At 40.3% G+C, this 18864-nt stretch overlaps 1 protein-coding gene across 1 annotated transcript in view; it reads right to left on the bottom strand.

The window, feature by feature from the left end:
* copb2 (COPI coat complex subunit beta 2) overlaps nucleotides 1–18864 on the bottom strand; it is a 36344-nt gene that overhangs the window by 5231 nt on the left and 12249 nt on the right. Inside the window, exons 8-17 of the mRNA XM_068042105.1 lie at nucleotides 12774–12916; nucleotides 11395–11594; nucleotides 10655–10765; nucleotides 10485–10573; nucleotides 9253–9359; nucleotides 7894–8037; nucleotides 7460–7590; nucleotides 6246–6453; nucleotides 4450–4560; nucleotides 2556–2770 (exon numbers count right to left, since the gene is read on the bottom strand). Coding sequence (XP_067898206.1) covers nucleotides 2556–2770; nucleotides 4450–4560; nucleotides 6246–6453; nucleotides 7460–7590; nucleotides 7894–8037; nucleotides 9253–9359; nucleotides 10485–10573; nucleotides 10655–10765; nucleotides 11395–11594; nucleotides 12774–12916 — 1459 coding nt within the window. The remainder of the gene's footprint in view (nucleotides 1–2555; nucleotides 2771–4449; nucleotides 4561–6245; nucleotides 6454–7459; nucleotides 7591–7893; nucleotides 8038–9252; nucleotides 9360–10484; nucleotides 10574–10654; nucleotides 10766–11394; nucleotides 11595–12773; nucleotides 12917–18864) is intronic.

Genomic DNA, 18864 nt, shown 5'->3' with positions numbered 1-18864 from the left:
TTTTTGAGGATGTAACCAGCAGGGTAGATAAAGGGGACCCAGTAGATGTAGTATACCTGGATTTCCACAAGGCATTCAATAAGGTGCCACACATAAGTTTAATGGCAAGATAAGGGGCTCATGGAGTTGGGGGTAATATATTAGCATGGATAGAGGATTGGTTAATGGACAGGAAGCAAAGAGTGGGCATAAAAAGAGCGTTTTCAAGTTGGCAAGTGAATAGTGCAGTGCCACAAGGATCAGTGCTGGGGCCTCAGCTATATACAATCTATATGGACTTAGATGGAGAGAGAGATTAATATATCTAAGTTTGCTATGATACAAAGGTAGGTGGAAAGGTAAGCTGTGGGGAGGGCACAGAGAGGCTGCAAAGAGATATAGACAGGTTAAGTGAGTGGGCAGCAAGATGGCAGATGGAGGATAATGTAGGGAAGTGTAAAGTTATTCACTTTGGTTATAAGAATAGAAAAGCAGATTATTAAAAAGGTGTGAAACTTGTAAGTGTTGATGTTAAAGAGACTTGTGTGTGGTTGTTCAAGAAATGCAAAAAGTTAACATGCAGGTACAGCAAGTAATTAGGAAGGCAAAGGGCATGTTGGCCTTTATTGAAAGGGGGTTATAGTACAGGAATAAGGAAGTTTTGTTACAATTGTACATGGTTTTGGTGAGACCACATCTGGAGTAGTGTGCACGCCATTTTGGTCTCCACAATTAAGAAAGGGTATACTTGCATTGGAGGCAGTACAGCGAAGGTTCACTAAATTAGACCCTGGGATGAGGGGATTGTCCTATGAGAGGCTGAGTAAATTTGGCCTATACTCTCTGGAGTTTAGAAGAATGAGAGGTGATCTCATTGAAACATACAAAATTCTCAAGGGGCTGGAGGGGGTGGACGCTGAGAGATTGTTGAAACTGGTCGGGGAATCTAAAACAGGGTGGCACAGTCTCAGCCGATCATTTAAGACTGAGATGAGGAGAAATTACTTCATTCAAAGGGTTGTGAATCTTTAGAATTCCCTACCCCAGCGGGTTGTGGATGCTCCATTGTTGAATATATTTAAGGCTGGGATAAACAGATTTTTGGTCTCTCAGGGAATCAAGGGATATGCGAGCAGACGGGAAAGTGGAGTTGAAGCCTAAGATCAACCATAATCGTATTGAATAGTGGTGCAGGCTCGATGGGCCGATGGTCTATTCCTGCTCCTATTTCTTGCGTTCTCATATACATTAAATTTTGGGCACCAATCCTCAGGAAGGATATAATGACCTTGGATGGGAAACAATGTAGATTCACCATAATGATACCAGGGCTTAAAGGGTAAAATTATGGCCCAGGCTGCATAAATCTGGCTTGTAATCCCTTGAGTATAGATGGTTTAAGGGTAATCTAATTGAGATACTTAAAATTATTAAAGGATTCAATAGTGTAGCGTCATGATCCTGTCTTTTTCTCTCTTTCCGGGAAATATGTGGTGTGCCTTTAAGACAGCAAAGGATCAGTACTGCTTTAAGACCAAGCAGGCCTCAGGAGTTACCGAGAAGGTGCATTCTCGTTGCCTTGGAAACAGGCACTTGGACTGAGCATCGAGACATGCATTTGTTACAACTTAATTTTGAACTGGCTTATAGTGCAAACAGACTGTTCTAACAGAGGACAGACAGACAGACAGCTGTGCATTAGCACCTGAAAGGAAATCTCTCAGACCATTTTAAACTGAAGGAATTTAGTCTTTATTTATTATCTCTCAAAATTCTAAAAAAGTCAAGCCAAAACAGAGTTCTCTGATAATTAAAACTGAAGGAAGGGAAGTTAGACTGTGACAATCTAAAGTCAGATTGATTCTATTAAGTGTCTGCAAGTCGTTAACGGTGGAAATTCATCGCTGGAGAAGGAAAGCATCACTTACTGCTGGAATTAGACTACGGACTGTTCTACTATTGAAGAATCTTTTTCTTCCCCATCAGACGGATGTGAGGACTTCAAGCAACCTTGGCTTTTTCACCTCCAGCAGGAATGTAAATTTGCAAGGACTCTAATTTTTTCTATTTTAACTATTGTTTATATCTTCGTAGTGTTTAAGAATTTGTTTTTCTAATTGAAGTTAATTTGTTGATTTAAAGACATCTGGTTTGGTTAACCTCATTCGGGGGCTAATAGATGGCTGGGTCTTTCTTTAATTTGGAAAGTGTAAAATGAAATGTTAGGTGATCTATGGAGGGATGGGATTGAATTAACAGTGCGTTTCTCCCACCACAATCTGAATCGTATACTTTGATTGGGGGCTTTGACTGGAGCGATCGGTCTTAACAGTAGGTAGAGACAAACTATTTTCACAGATGGAAGCAAACAGGAGAAGGGGGCACTACCTTAAAATTAGAAAATTAGATCCATATTGCCATGGAAATCATTTTTTGAAAATGTTGAAAATTACATCCCAAAAATACATACTTTTTTTTAAAATGAAGTGCATGTAGTAGTCAATGTCAAGTAATCTGCAGTTTAAAAGCAGTCTGTTCAAAGAAGCTAAGGTAAGGTCTATAGTTGAAGTACTTACTTTCCTTGCATGAAGTAAGTCATAAAGGCCACATTGTTCTTGCCATCTTTTTCAACTACTTCTGCTAATTTGTCAACCATTGGAGCATTGCCAGAGGCAGTGGCCAGTAGCAATAGACCACCATAATCCTGCGCATGGTGTAAACACTCCTGGGCAAGGGCAAACTGGCACTTACTAATCGCAAGCTCTGCCAACTGCTTCCATTTCTGTTCTGACTGTGGAGATAAAAAGGGACATTTTGCATGAAAATAAACCAGTTTGCTTATTGATTCCTGATGCAATTTTGCACATATTTTCAGAAAGTGTTGTCTAGGATCATGGACCTAAAATCAACTGCAAGATTATATGAAATAAAGAAAATGCATATTTGAAAGCTAAGTTATTAGATGGAGTTGGTGCTTCGGGGGCGAGGACCCTCCACTGGAACACTGTTCTGGCAGGGTAGAGTCATAGAGTCGTACAGCATAGAAACATGCCCTTCGGCCCACCGCATCCATGCCGACCATAAAGCCTAGTATACTAATCACACCTGCCTGCATTAATTCCATATCCCTCTATGCCTTGCTCATTCAAGTACCTGTCCAGATGCCTCTTAAACGTTGCTACTGTTCCTGCCTCCACCACCTCCTCAGGCAGCTCATTCCAGATACCCACTATTCTTTGTGTGAAAAATTTACCCCTTTGATCCCCTTTAAACCTCCTCCATCTCACCTTAAATCTATGCCCTCTAGTTTTAGTCACCCCTACCATGGGAAACAGACTCTGGCTCGTTACCCTATCTATGCCTCTCATAATTTTATATACCTCTATCATGTCCCCTCTCAGCCTCCTTTGCTCCAGGGAAAATAGACCCAGCCTATCCAACCCCTCTTTATAATTCAAGCCCTCCAAACCAGGCAACATCCTTATGATGGTCTCCATTCTTATCAACATACTTTTTCCTAGGCTCCTGCACTTTGCCCATTTTTCTTGTGTTTCTATCTTCATTTGTCTTAACCACACCTCCCCACCAACCATAGGTATTCATACATTATTTGTGCCTTATAAATGTTTTTAATTGCTCCCATTATGCCTCCCTATTGTCATATCTTAATATCAGTTGAGCTATTTAACCTTCTCCTGTTTTATACTTAAGCATTCTATTTCCCCGCATGTGTACATATCTATGTGTTCCTTCCCTTTTGTTCTATTCCTTTATAAATTCTGCTCATCTATAATATCTTCCAGTTCTAATGCATGGTCCAGAGCTGGAATATTAAGTTGTCTGTCCTCTCTACAGATAGTGACTAACCTGAGTGTTTCCAGCAATTTACGGTTTTGTTTTACAAACATACATGCTCTGGATAAAGTTACCCCTTCCAAAAATGGAAAAAAGTGAGGGTTAACTGTAGATTGGTGCACATCACCACAGAATGTTAGTTCAAGGTTCTTAAAAATGGGTTCCCAATCAAAGCTGCTGAGTGGAGGTCAATTTGCAGGGAGCAGTCTGAATAAGACTGAATGAAAGATATCACTTTAAACAAAAAAAGATGTGACAACAAAAGAACTCGAAAAGAGGCAATTATGAAATTATACAAATGACAATATAAAAAAAATGCTTAAAAGGATTTGTGTTTGCTTCATTATCTGGTATTTGGACAATAGGATAAGCCAGATAGCAACGTATGACCAGCCAAATATGGTTCTTTGAAGTTTGTAACAAACCATGTAAACAAACAAACTTATTCATATTGTAGCTCATGGATCTGATTAATTGAACTCAGTATAGTTCAAACTAAGAAGATTGAAAAAAAATCAACATCTTCCCACTGAATTTCATCATCCAATGTAGTCACTCTACTACAGTTTTAATTTTTGAATCAAACACTTTGGAAATGACGAATACAAGTGTTACCTCGGCTTCTACAGCCAATTGATATGCGATCTTGAGCTCTCCAAGTTGCAGTGCAAGTTCAAAGCGGTGTTCTGGATCAGTGGATACGGCAAGAGCCTGTGATTTGAAACCCTGTGCGTGGAAAAAGTAAAACAGTTTGAAGATTCTTGTGAAAAAATGCACTCTCACTTCCAGCTTTTCCAAGATGCTATGGAGAAAATCTTACAGGATTTGTTGCAATGAACTCCACTGAGGTATTCACTACCAGTCCTAGTTCTATTCAGACTGAAAATAGCAGATTCCAGTCTTTATTCTTTTGGGCCCGAAATTCATTGTGCAATACTTAAATACCATTCTTATTTACATGGGATTAAGTGAAATCTCAGTCACCACAACCCAACAGGATTCAACAATAACTTGCATCTGCATAGCAGCTTCAATACAGGGAAATGTAGCTAATTTGAAAGCGACATGGTTTCCATAAACAATAGTACTGATCCAATTTCTGCAAATAGACAAAAGATGAGATGGGAATTTGAGTTATAGAGTAAACTTTTTTTTGAAGAAAACATTAAAGAAATCTTAATAGATTATTGAAAACTGTGGGATCATACAACTTTTAAGTACAGAGAGTTATAGAAATATTCTCTATAAAACTGCCCACAAGGTAAATGATGAATATTCAAGACAGAAATAGGAAAAAACGCTTCTGCTACAATTACTAAGCCTTTACTTGTGAGTAACATTTTGGGACAGGCACTAGTTAAAGCTAAAATGATGAATCAAATACTGATTTGGTTCTGTACATGAGGCAGTACGCGCAATCTTATTACAGTTTTCCTACTCCTCTGATTATGATGTTAGCGCTGTGATAATAAAATAAACCCATCAGCAGAAGGAAACAAATTGTCAAGAATATGGTTTGTTATTGAGAATTAAGACAGCATGTAAATAAGAAAATGCCTTGGTGTATGAACAAGCTTTTCCAATGACTTTCGGTGTTAAGATTGACAAATGAAAACACAGCTCTACAGGTTAAAATACACATAACATTGATTTCTAGATAAACAAAAAGTACAAAGAAATTTACTAGTCACATTATTAAGTCATTAAAGATATTGTAGCCAAAAGTACAGATTTTATCACTATAAATTTTCATTATTTTTACTTTTGTATTTCTTCCCTCCATTGCTATTTTCCATTTCTTAGTAAATTTTCCCGAAAGATTTTCTCTCCTCCACCACCCACCAAATTTCAATCTGTGGATCCATTGTTCAATATCGAAACAATATTTCCTGCTGGCTTGCATCTTGGACCAGTGGAATTTTTTTTTAACCTACTACTGATGCCTAGTTTTCCATATCCCAATCCATTTTAGACAAATCAGAATACAAATTAATACAAACAAGCATTTAATTCATTTGGAATATGCATGGATATACAAGAATTTTCCTTTATCATTAGACAATCAGTTTGTCCTTCTGCTTGTACTTTGGAATGTCTTTCACATTACTGAAGAAAAATTGCTCGTATCATTCAATTCAGGACAGCTAAATTATGCATCCAAAAATAAAAGTCTTCCACTGTCATAGTTAAAGCTTGATGTTATATATCTTATTTATGTGAGACTATCAGCAGCTACAGAAGTGTTCAAGAACTGTAATTTAACTGCTTGAGTTTTTAAAATTATACAATGTTACATATTACGAAGGGACTCAAAGGTGTGGATTGATCGTTCTGCTGAGAAACGCCTCTGTTGAATGAAAGTGTCTACAAGGAGCATGCCTGACTTTTAATGTGGCTATATTCCATCTAACCTGTTTCTCTAGGAAGTGTGCTACTCTTGTCCTCTGTTCCTTTGGAATTGTGGGAAGAACCTTGTCAGCCATGGAAAAGTCCCTCCTCATGACCGCAGTCTGGTATTCGAGCACAGAGACAAGTAAAGAATAGCTGACGATGTTCAAATCTTTGTCACCCAAATACAGTCGATTATCTTTTGGGATATAACCCAGGAGATACATAGTCCTGAAAAGATAATGTTGGCACTTGAATTTTGTCATTTTAACATTAAGGACCAATGAAAAATAGCAGCTTGAATATTGCAGGTAATTTTCATCTGTACACAAGGCTAGTTCGCAAACTCCTCACAGCTCCCCTTATAACCTACCAAGTAAATATAGAGTAAGCCATAGAGAGATGGGTCCAGATCAACCCTTGGTCTGTGCTAGGCTAGCTGATCTTAATTAAGGCACAACTGGTTACAAAGTCGCTAGGTTAGGGAGTAGGGACAAAAATATACAAGGCACCTGCATCAGTCACAACCAAACATTCCTGCTGGAAATCATAAGAGTGAATGCTGGATGAAAATAGGATTCGGCTTGTCTGACGCATCCGTGGTAAACAGCCTGCTGACACTCAGCGTCTTAGGCTTCATGCATAAAGGATGGCTAGTAGTGGATAGGAGGGCAACTGGTGTCCATGGAACTGTATTCTAACATGCAAAGGAATAAAGGTTTTTTTCAGCTAAGACTGAAAAGCTCATTTTAAAGGGTAAGGAAGTTAGAAAGTATTTACGTAGGTGTGAACAGTTACAGTCGGTTGTTACATTATTATTTTATGCTACAATTGTATGGTCACTGGTTTACAGTTTTAATCAGTCACTCCTGTTCCCAAGGTATGCTTTGGGGAAAGTAGCTGACTTTCACTTGCAAGCTGTCAAATGCAGAATATTTTCATTTTTCATATTCATGGCTGCAACTGATCCGGTAAATGACATGACATCAACACACTAGACATTACAAATTTTTGAAGCTTTCTTCCAGAATATTCGCTGAATAGTATGTAATATATGGAGCAACCATACAAACAGTTGGAGGCGCGCCACCACCCTTAGGGCAATTAGGAATGGGCAATAAATGTGGTTCTTGCCAGCCATGCCCACATCCCATGAACAATTAAAAATAAATTGCCGAAGTATTTCATAGAGTTTTATATGTATGCCATGTGAATTTCCCATTGCTCTCCCACTCACCTGTCAAGATGGGCAATGGTGACAATCTCTCCACCAACGTAGTAATTAAGCCTGTTCACAGAGCTGGTGTAGATAAAACAGTCTCCTACCCACAATCCAGTCTTCACAATTTCCTGAATTTCACCAAGAACCTGGAAAAAATATGTCCAAAAGAATTAAACAAATCGAATAACTCAGTGAAAGCCTTGCTCAGTACCAAACAGTTAGAAAGATTCAAAACACATTGTCAGAAACATGTCAAGCTTTGAACAGCATAATTACAGCCTCCTGTAATTAGAAACATAGGAAGATTTTTAGCACAGGATGCCATTTGGCCCATCATGTCTGTGCCAGACAGGTTCTATTCAAGCAGCTTTTACAGCCTATGATTTCCATATTTTCATTGTTTCTTCTAAGTAACTTCTCAATTCTAACATTAAGTACTTGCATCTTACCTCAAAGGCATCTTCAATGCCATCCTCTGTAACTCCTTCATGTGTTTCCTGTGCCGTAGCCACCTTCTCAGCAAGATATTTCAAAATGAAGAAGGAATCCTCTGTGGCAATGCACACCAGTTCACCAGAGTCTGACCAGAATATCTGCAAGGAAAAAGAGTACCATGTTGCTATCTGGTGCTAAGGTGATTAATATTGCTGTAGCAAATGCACTCAAAATTTTGTATCAAATGATATTGACTAGTTCGATCTTGTATTGTCTGATCTTGTTTAGGATAGTGGTATAGGCATTTCAATGGGTCTTAGTGGCTATGGGTTGGGGAAGGACAAAAATCAGCCTGGATTCCTAAGCCTGATCGCTATCCAGTGATCCCAAGAGGAAAGAGCATGTGCGAAAACAAGATCAGGCTTGGCCGTGATGCCCTGGACCGCGGAATAATCTACAATCACTCAAGGTCTGGACTCAGAGGATAAACTGTCACTTGAGGGAACGGAGGGCAGCTGCTGCCCATGAATCTGCATCCTAACATGGGTCAATACTTTCAGGAAAGGAGTGACAATTGGGAGAGGAGAATTGAAATACAACTATAATCAGTAACATAAACACTACACTACTGTCACTTGAATGTAGGCACAGGAAAAGGCCCATTACTGGTTATTTAAATTCATGCAGAACTCAGACCATTTCTATTTCTACTCGCTTGCTACCAACCACATTCTACCTCTACCCCATTGAACTTGGAATAATTCAACAAAGTCTATATTAATCCTGCATATGGCAGTCTTTTCCACAAGATACTTAGAAGGTATCCCTCAAGTAAAATTCAGCTAATTTCTTCTAGTTTAAATCACTTCTCCACAACTCCAAGCATATACAGAGATTGTGGACAGCAAGTTCCAACCATATACACAAGCTGCCCTAGGCTTTCTGACTACAACACCAATGTCAGTCCATTCATTTTAAATGAGTTCCCATCAGCATTATGGGCAGAAAATGTAAGGCGTTGTATGCAGCAAGCTCCAACTACGTTCCTAGGATGCATCCAGCGCAAAATCTCAAGATGAACTGCAGCAATAAATCAATACTATAAATACACTTATACAGAAGCTAATTGCCATGGCAGCATATCTACCAGCTAGTAAGAATGCAATACAAAAATCATTAGCTCAAATAAGTTGCATAAATTTGCATTTTAAGAAAACTTCAGAAGTAAATCATTCCAGAGGAAATACATAAACTTAAAATTCTAAAAAAAGTGATTTATTTAAATCAAGATAAGTACTTAAAAATAAAATTCTATTCTTATATTGGAACATTATCCCTCTATGCACCGCGAATCGTCAGATCACATCACTTACATGTTTGGGCTGTATTTCGATTCTGCGGATGAGTTCAGTGGTATCCCAATCATAAAATGCTAAGCCATTCATTGAGCGGACACCCAGCAGGAACCCACCATAGATGCCTGTGAACATGAAAATCTTTAAAATTTTGGGTCAAACAAATGAATTTTCACTCCATAAGAATGCCAGACAAAACAATAACAGGAAAATAAGCCAAACGCCTGTAAATGTATCTGAAAAAACATGTATTTATGTTGGCATTCCAGAACTCAATCTTCAGATTTTAACAATTTAAATCTGGCCCATGCTACATAAAACTGAAAATTACTATCAGTCTTCATAGTCTAACTACATCATATCCTTGTGAATCACCCAAAATCAGCAGCATGAAAAACTAAATAATTCAACCGGTAAGACCTACATGGTATTTGATAATCCTTCATTCTCTCTCTTTCTTGCTCACTTCCTCTTTTAACCCAATGTACTTTTCCTTTGATCCCATCCATCTCATTTATCTTGCTCTGTTTATGCTCCAGCTGTCTCTCCTTTCTAATTCCTGCTCTCAACAGGGTCTCTAGTCACTTTCTACTTTCATACAGTTCAAAGCACAAAGACACTTTCTAACTTACCATCAGGGAGAGGACATCAGCACAGGTATCATGTTAGTTCTGAATTATAAAATAGGTGTCCCTCACCAGCCTGAAGTGTGTGACTCATAAATGTGTGAGCATCTTTTATTTGAATTGCAGTTCAAGATTTTACATAATTGATTTATAATGTATTGCTCATCAAAAAGCAGTCATCTTTCATGTAAATATTTTTTTTAATTCTTCACTTTAAACTCTCCATCTATATAGCATTTCATACAAATTACAGATTGGCTATAAAAGTATTTAACCATTTCCAAGTGAACCTTTCAATTTTAAATACTAGAGTCAGAAACAGTCAAATTCCTTTCCTCCACTTTTATTTCCAACGTATGACGACTTTCTGGTTCTACTAAAAAATGGTTGGCAATCATCTCATTTTAGTGTTTGACCCAAAAGTCTCTCAATAGTACAGTTTACAAAATGTTACATAGGTACATGATTTTTTTTTTGAGGAAACTGGGAAAAAGTTCCATTTCCTGGCCATAACAAAATGGAGAATGGGCAGTTTTCAAAACTCTACAGGAAAGGGATATTTGCTAACTCTGGCCATCATCTTCCTTAAATACAGTTGGTGTTGTGTAAACTGAAATTCATTACCTTCTGCTCCAAAATCAGGCTTAAAGGATTTCTTTTCTTTGAAATTCTTGAATATTTTTACCACACTGTTGCTTTCCCTGATTGCATATCTGAAAATAAAAGCAAATCCATTAGTTATTCAGTTATTTCCTGATCACAGATTGAAATCACGCACTTGGAATTTTACTTACTCAGAAGAATCGTGTGCCCATACAAACTCCTGTGCAGATCCAAAGCTCTTATTTCTCAAAGCCATTGCTGTGTAGATAATGTATTCACCATCACCACAGACCACCACAAACCTAAATATCAAAATTGAAATGTGTGAATAATTTCATATTCTTAAAATATCTCACTTGCAAAGCAAAAAAAAACTCAACTTGTAATGATATACAACTCTAAACACCTGAGTTATGAAATCTGTATAATCCAGTTCAGCACTGAAGAATAAAGGTAACTAACAGCAATAATAAAGATATTTACACTTAGAAGAGAAAAAAGGGCCTGATTTTTCCAAAGGAATTGGGAGATGGTTCTCCCCCTTTGAAAGATAAACAATGTATTATTTTCTTTTGCAGTTTGTCTTATTATTTATCTTAACTGGTGCAAGGGAGGTAAAAGTTATTGATTGTCCCATTTCCTGGTGTTAAGTGACATATGTAGAACCTGAACGACAGAGGCTGTATTTCCTTTTTACTGCCATTTCCAATACTTCATTAAAAAAAGGTGACTTGTGAACATGTTATTTTCAAATAGAAACTAAAGCAAAGTTCACTAAAATTACAAACAGTAATTTCCTAAATTTAAAAAAAACTTACTAAGTTATCCAAGTAACAGCCCCAATAGTTAAAATTTGTTATAACTATTTCCCCATCTTTGCTTCAATAAAAACTAAATATTGATTTTAGTTTATTTTGCACTAAAGCCATACCTTCCATTGGGATTATGTTGAATTGTCTGTGGATAGATCTCACAGCTTCCCATGTCTTTCACAGCCAAGGGCAGTCTTTCACCATCTTTTATTTCAGTATCTCCCATTGCTTTGAGGTTAGCCTGCTGAATTTCAGAATGCTTGGCCCAAATAATTTTACCACTAGCATCCATAGACATTGCAGGTTCTTCACGGCCAAGCTAAAATAATTTAGTACAAATGTTGACAAAAATTGTCAGTTCCATCGTATTTGAAAGCAAAGTCAGAACAACATGTGGATTAAACGGTGCAACATTCACTAGTTAAAAGCACAAATATTTTCAAGTGATGGATGAGGCTGAGGCAGGAAGAACTGAGCAGTGGAGTTAGCATGGGACTCTTTCTCCTAAAATCTGGGTTCAAATCCAGACTGAGATGAAAGTTTCCTCTCTACCAGTTACAAGGGTCTTAATCGAAAGTAATTCAGCAGCCTCATCCCAGCTCCATGTGAATTTATATCCAGTGCACATAAACCGTTGTTTGTAGCTTGGTGAACTACTCAGGGAGTGCATAGGATAAGCTAGTGTGGGGAATGGAAATTTCACACTGATACTGCAAGGTATAATCTTCTGAAGTCGGTGAAGGAATTTTAGATACAGTGCTTGGTAGAGTAATATAAACTTTACCTTGCTTCTATTGTTCACTTACATCTGCTCTAGGGAGTACTTACACAGATATTGGGCACAAAAGTGAAAGCGTGTTACATTCCCTGAAACATTCCTCACCTTGTGGAGCACAAATTTCACCACAAATTTTTTAAGTTTAAAACTGAAATGACTGTATAAAAAATTAAAAGTATTTATATATAAGCCTTTGTTTTTAAACCTGTGTGTATATTAGTAAGTGAAATACATTAGAATTCGATGGCTCCCCAAGAACCTCACTATAACTAGTGAACAATACAACTACATTCCAAACAGGTGATTGTGGGTATGACTCCCTGCATAGTAAGCATATGCTTCATCTCAAAAATTAATATGCCTAAATATTATCAGTTCAGACATTTCTCATCACCCTACTAAAACAAAGATCATAAGAAGAACCTCCCCACATTTTACAGTATGAATTACTTTAAAATTTGTCAGCAATGATAAACTCAACAGATCAAGTCATGGTGATATTTTATTAATCAAACAGACTTGATATAATGCAGTCACAAACCTACATGTATTAGACAGGTAGTTAGAAAATAGTATAGCCAACCTGTAGTACTCTCTGAATGCGTAAGAAACCAACATCACACCATTCAAATTCCCATTAAATAACTGGAGCACAAAAGAATTACATTTTCATACTGCAGATTATAAATGTTCAAAACAGAGGTATTTTGGCTCACATACTTTAATGATGATGCTGCCTTCATCATAACCGAGTGCCACATTGTTGGAGCCCCTCAGACTTGCCACACACCAGACTCGTTCCATCCCATAATTCAGCGTACTCTCTAGACGATAAGTGCTTGAATGCCAGATACGGACAGTACCTTTACGGAATTGAAAACGATTGGTCAGTTATGTACATAGTAACATACTAATATTTTGGGGAAGAGAATATTGGTTCATTTAGCTTATTCTTTCAAATGTCTCATGTTTTTTTTCTCAAACATGATTCTAGAACTATTATCCCTATATCTCTTTACTAAGAAGAATCCATTCAGTCCTTCTTTAAAACTTGTTTCCTTTTCCACCAACTTAACTGGCAAACTGATTCACAATTCGATCACCCCCTTATTTCAAAACTAAAACTGCCTAAGTTTCTTCTTTTCCTGTGATGTCCTTAATATTAAACTGTGCAATGCTAGTCTTTGAATCTTGAGCCCAACAGAAACGTTCTCCTCTATTCAAAGTTTCCATACCCATGAAATGAAGTCTTGGGGAAGAAACAATCTTTCCTCAAAACACAGCCCTTTTAGTTCAGAAATCAGCCACATAACTCTCGTCTGGACTCCCTCCAATAATTTTACATTTTCCTGTAATATAAAGACTAAACCTGAACACAATACACCAGATGCTGCTTCAGCAAGGCCAAATATAACTTAAATATAATTTCCTTTCACTCTTGGTCATACATAGAGTTATTTACAGCAAAGGAGGCGACCATTCGGCCTATCGAGTCCCTAGTTTTACATCACATTTTATTTTCTTGCTTGACTGTCTACAAATATAGATGATCAAAATCCTTTCCTGCCATAGTAAAAGGGAAAATGGACAAAGAAATGAAAGCATTTTAACACACTTAAGATTTGCCCTTCAAATAAAATAACACAAAGAAACACTGAACTAGGTGAGGGATACATTCAAGTATCAGAATTCTGATACAAACTGCTTTTACAACCTAAGAATATCTTTCCCTGCCTTTACAATGCTGGTTTTCTGAAAAAAAATTACTGATGTGTTTCACAACATGGAGCAAACAGGTGACATCATGAAATAGCAGGTTATTGAGACATTGCATGGGTCATCTATAATTACTTGTGCAATGCGTTCGTTATGTTGTCTGATGCAAAATAAATGAGATGCATGTAGTCCATGTTATGCTGAAGATCTCTAACAGGTCTTCTTTGGCCTCCTTATCTTGAGCGACAATGGGTAAGCGCCTGGAGGTGGTCAGTGGTGTGTGGAGCAGCACCTGGAGTGGCTATAAAGGCCAATTCTAGAGTGACAGGCTCTTCCACAGGTGCTGCAGAGAAATTTGTTTGTCGGGGCTGTTGCACAGTTGGCTCTCCCCTTGCGCCTCTGTCTTTTTTCCTGCCAACTGCTAAGTCTCTTCGACTCACCTCGCCTTCGACACTCTAACAGGTGTATTAACAGCTCAACTATTATGTACAGTACAGAGCAAACTATTTACTGAACCTTCCTCTCGGTGTTATAGCTGCAGTGACTGGCTTATAGTCACATGACTACAACCTGGTCCTTTGCTCACTAGCATACTGATGTCTTAAAGGGACATCACTCTTAAGACAATCATACAACATTCCCTTTCTTTCCAAAGATAAGTTTCGTATGCTACAAAACACAAAAATTAGATATCAAAATTAGTTATACATGATAGATTATAAAATTTACAGGTACAAGGATAGGGATTGAGAGATTTATACGTGCAGAGGCTTAAAAGTCCATATATTGCTTTGGTGCTTTGACAACCTTTGCTTGGGGAATTTGCGTATAAGTTGTTGCTGTTTTTTCTGAAATTTCCCCTCTCTGCATTCAGTTTCTGCTGTTCTGCCTTCAGCCTGCTAACATACTCTGTTGCTTTTCTCAAGATGACCACTTTTGAGGCCTTGTCGTTCTTGGAAAGTTCCAGCACCTCATTTCTCAGAGCCAACATACAATGCTTCATTTCATTTCTCCTCTGCCTCTTCAGGACATTGCGTGTCCTTCACCTCTCATCCTCCTTGTCTGAAGGCCTGGGGCTCAAGGTCGAGGTCTTGTCAGGAGAGGGGAACTTGGCCTCATGGAGGTACCGATCTGTTCTGGCTCGTTACAGTGCTGGTGGTTCTCTAGAAAGCAGAGGTGAAGGCGTGGTCGAGTCGTGCTGTTGCTAGATTTCCAGACTGCACCGTTTGATGCTGGCCAGAGTCTGCAAACTGGTTTCGGTCCTTGGAGATTTCCCCTTGGAAATGCTCCCCACTGCCAGCCTCAGTAGTGGCAACGTCAACATCAATCTCTTCTGCTAAAATCGCTGGAGAGCGAGGAAACATTGCCTGTTGACAAAGAACTTTCACCATCTGAATTTGGATCTTCATTCTTTTGGTGCAGCATCCGAGAAGGGGCTGATAACTCTCCAAACCAGACCACTGAGATCCTGGATGAACTTGACTCAATGCAAATACCACTGGTCTCTTCTGCTGTAATTGGTACCTTGGTGACTTCGTGGATAGTTATGATGTTGAGGTCCTTACATGCTGGTAGTCCTGCCACTGCTGGTCCACTCATATCTACCAGGTAAAATATTTGTGATTTCCATGCCGACTTGCATTATTAGTGTGCCAGTGCAAGGGATGGGTGACCCATTGTATGTAGACAACTTTGCATGTGTTGGTTGCATCATTAATTTCCAACAACTCCAGTACATATCCTTCAGGATTCGGATTGGTAGCATATTTGCACAAGCTCCGGAGTCAATCTTAACCCTGAGTGTTTGTTTGCCAACTTTCTTTGGGCACATGATATTAACAGTAGCAAAAGCTTCCAGTTGTTTGACAGCATCAACACAATGGGTTGAATTTTACTGACCCCCCTGATGCGGAGGTCATGGTAGGGGAGCCCAGAAAATACTTCCGGGAGAGGCCTGCCACACTCCTCGAAGCCAGGAAGGCCCACCCCATATACCGCCGGCGGCGGCACGCCACGGTCTCAGCTCTGCAGGCATGAAGAGAGGTACTGCGTACCCTCCCTCCGTAACGGTGGCTGCTCTGCGCCATTGTTTGTTTGTGAGTGAAGGAGCAATGGCACTCCAATCACCCTGTGTGTGGGGATGGTGCCAGAAACGGTAGGCATGTAAAGGTTATATGGCTGGTAGGGCAATTGATGCAGCTGTTACAATCTTAATGTGGTCATGCTGTGCCACTCTCAGTGGGAGCTAAGACGGGCAATTCCATGCCACGCCACATAGTTGATGCATGAAAACACCTGATCTAACAGTCAACATCAATGGCTGCCCTATTAGGAACCTTTGAAGCAGTAAAGGAACCGAGTTTAATTGCAACTTGGAGATGGGATGGTTCATCCGATATTATTTGATCCGCTTCTAGTGAGGCAAAACCAGCAGACAGGTGCAGGCCACGTAGAGGCCTCCAGTCATGAGCAGCAGCTGCCTCCAAGGAAAGCTCACCACTACAGATTGCCACGCATCTACAGGTCCCGCGTGACATACCTGCAGACGTCAAAGTGTCAGAGGCGACTGCGGATGTCGAGAGAGGCGGTGAAACATCTCTGTGCCCTGCTCGTTGACCTGTGGCCAAGGGCTTCAGTGGACATTCTATGCCTGTGACCCTCAAAGTGACAGTGGCTGTAAACTTTTATGCTTCTGCAACTTTTCAGGGGCCCACTGGAGACCTTTGTGGGGTCTCTCAGTCAGCAGTGCACCACTGCATCAGGGAGATCACCGATGCCCTTTACCGGAGGGCCAGTGACTATGTCTGCTTCATGACGAACCCTGGGAGCCAGACCCTGAGGGTCATCGGTTTCAGCTCCATCGCAGATTCCCACAGATGCAAGGGGTCATAGACGGTACCCATGTGGCTATGAAGGCCTCCGCCAAGCGACCGCTACAGAAGTAAACCATAAGGGCTTCCACTTGCTCAATGTACAGTTGGTATGTGATCACCGTAACAGCTTTATGCAAATCTGTGCCCGGTTTCCAGGCAGCTGCCTTGACGCCTTCATCCTGCGCAAGTCCCAGCTGGCGCTGCTGCACACTCGAACTGGCTCAGAGGAAGGGGTGGCTTCTTGCAGACAAGGGCTACTCCTTGCAGACATGGCTCCTGACACCGGCGAGACAGCCCAACACTGCTGCAGAGGAGAGATATAACGCCAGCCATGGAGCTACAGGAGGCACCATTGAGTAGGCAATCGGTATACTGAAAATGCACTTCCGCTGCCTGCATAGATCAAGTGGTACCCTGCAGTACGAGCCGGAAAGGGCATCTTGAATCACTGCTGTTTCCTGTGCACGGCACAACTACGCACTCAATTGCCGGGGGGGGGTGGTGAAGTCCTTGCAGGATGAGGAGAGACATGAGTAGGACTCCTCCTCGGACAATGAGGACTTACAGCAAGAAAGGCACATGGGAATAGAGAGGGCATCCAGGCACCGCATGCAGGGTGAGCAGCAGGCAACAGATGCCCAGCAATGCCTTATTGATCAAAGGTTCTCCATGCCATAGGAACCACCATGGGCTTTGCAAGCCACATAGCACCCTCGTTCACCTGTTGTGCAGCAGTCCGCATCCGTAAACCTTTGCGTCCACCATTGCAGGTTAGCAGCAGACTGAGCCATTCTCCATGTTACTGCATTTGTGGAGGTGCACATGACTAATACTGACATGGCAATGATGTTATTCTATACATTGGCTATTCTGAAAGGCCAATGATGTAAAGGGAGGAGACACAATCAGTACATGCTGGCACACGTCATTCACATAGTAAAAGCAACAGACGTTAGTGAAGAAAATATAGAAATTTGAGTTTTTACAGTTTTGTGTCACCCATGCAGACCCATTTGTGTCAGGGTGGCTTTTGGAAACACTTGCAGGTGCTCCTTCGCAGTGCCACTTCTGCGCTAGCAGCCTAACTGGAGGAAGCCTGCTGATCAGATTGCCCTTTAGTTGTGAATGACTTTGGCAGTCGAACTCTGTGCGCACGAGGCCTGAAGGGCTCTGGCTGGCTGGAGGAATGATTCTTCCAGCATTGGACCCTTTGACACCGGATGGCCCCCCAGCAACTTGCCTCCTCTGCCACCTCCAGCCAGGCAACCTTGGTCAGGTGGGAGGGCCATTTCTTACCATCGCTGGGGAAAAGGAACTCCCACCGTGCCTGCACAGCCTGGAGGAAAGCAAGCAGGAAGGCATCGCTGAACCATGAGCCGCACTGGAGCGCCCCTCTGCCGTCTTCAGTTTTTGGCCTGGTCCTTCATGTGCAAAGGTTATTCCACAGTGTAATTGCTCTAACTTCTGGCTGCAAGTTTTTTTTTTGCACGTTTGAAAACTAATGCAGGACTAGTGAGGAAATCTGTGCTGTTGTCCTGGTTTTTCATCTATGACAGATTGACACAGATACACATGTTCACGTACACTTTGCTTCTGCAGCAGTTGATCATAATTATTGATGAAATATTTCCGGTTTGCAATGCAGCTAGAATATAAATATATTTTCTTGGTTCATTCAGTATTATTAATTCAATTTCATATCTTTTCATATAATAGTTACCAACAAAATGATTACAGATTCCAAATGCATATTAGTCTGTGGCTTCTCACATTTAGGTCATTAAAAGCCCATAGGATGTAGTTATTCTTAAATGATGCTTTTATTTCTGATAGTGTTTGCCTTTTATGATACAATTCAGTCTCACGTTCTGGTATGTGCAAAATTAAGATTATTCACCCAGGTGCAGCAAACCTACAAGAAGGAATGCTACACTTAAGTGGAAGAAGAGGACCTCAACTGAGCTGACGTCCGTCAGGGCACCAGATGTTCGGCTTCCCACTGACTGTTTTCTGTTTGCTTGTGTCCTACTGTGACTTTTGGCTGTGTCTTTGGAGCCAGATTTCTTGCATAGGCAGGCCCAGTGTCCTTTTACACCGCACGCCTTGCACAGATCTCGAAATGCAGGACCACTTTGTGTGAGTGGGACAAACCCCACAGCTTTCTTCCACCTGGTTATCGTGCCGATACTGTTGGCTGTACCTAGTGCTTGCAGATGCTGTTG

This window comes from Heterodontus francisci, chromosome 11, assembly GCF_036365525.1.
Source record: "Heterodontus francisci isolate sHetFra1 chromosome 11, sHetFra1.hap1, whole genome shotgun sequence".
NCBI lineage: Eukaryota > Metazoa > Chordata > Chondrichthyes > Heterodontiformes > Heterodontidae > Heterodontus > Heterodontus francisci.
This window is presented reverse-complemented; position numbering and strand designations above follow the sequence as displayed.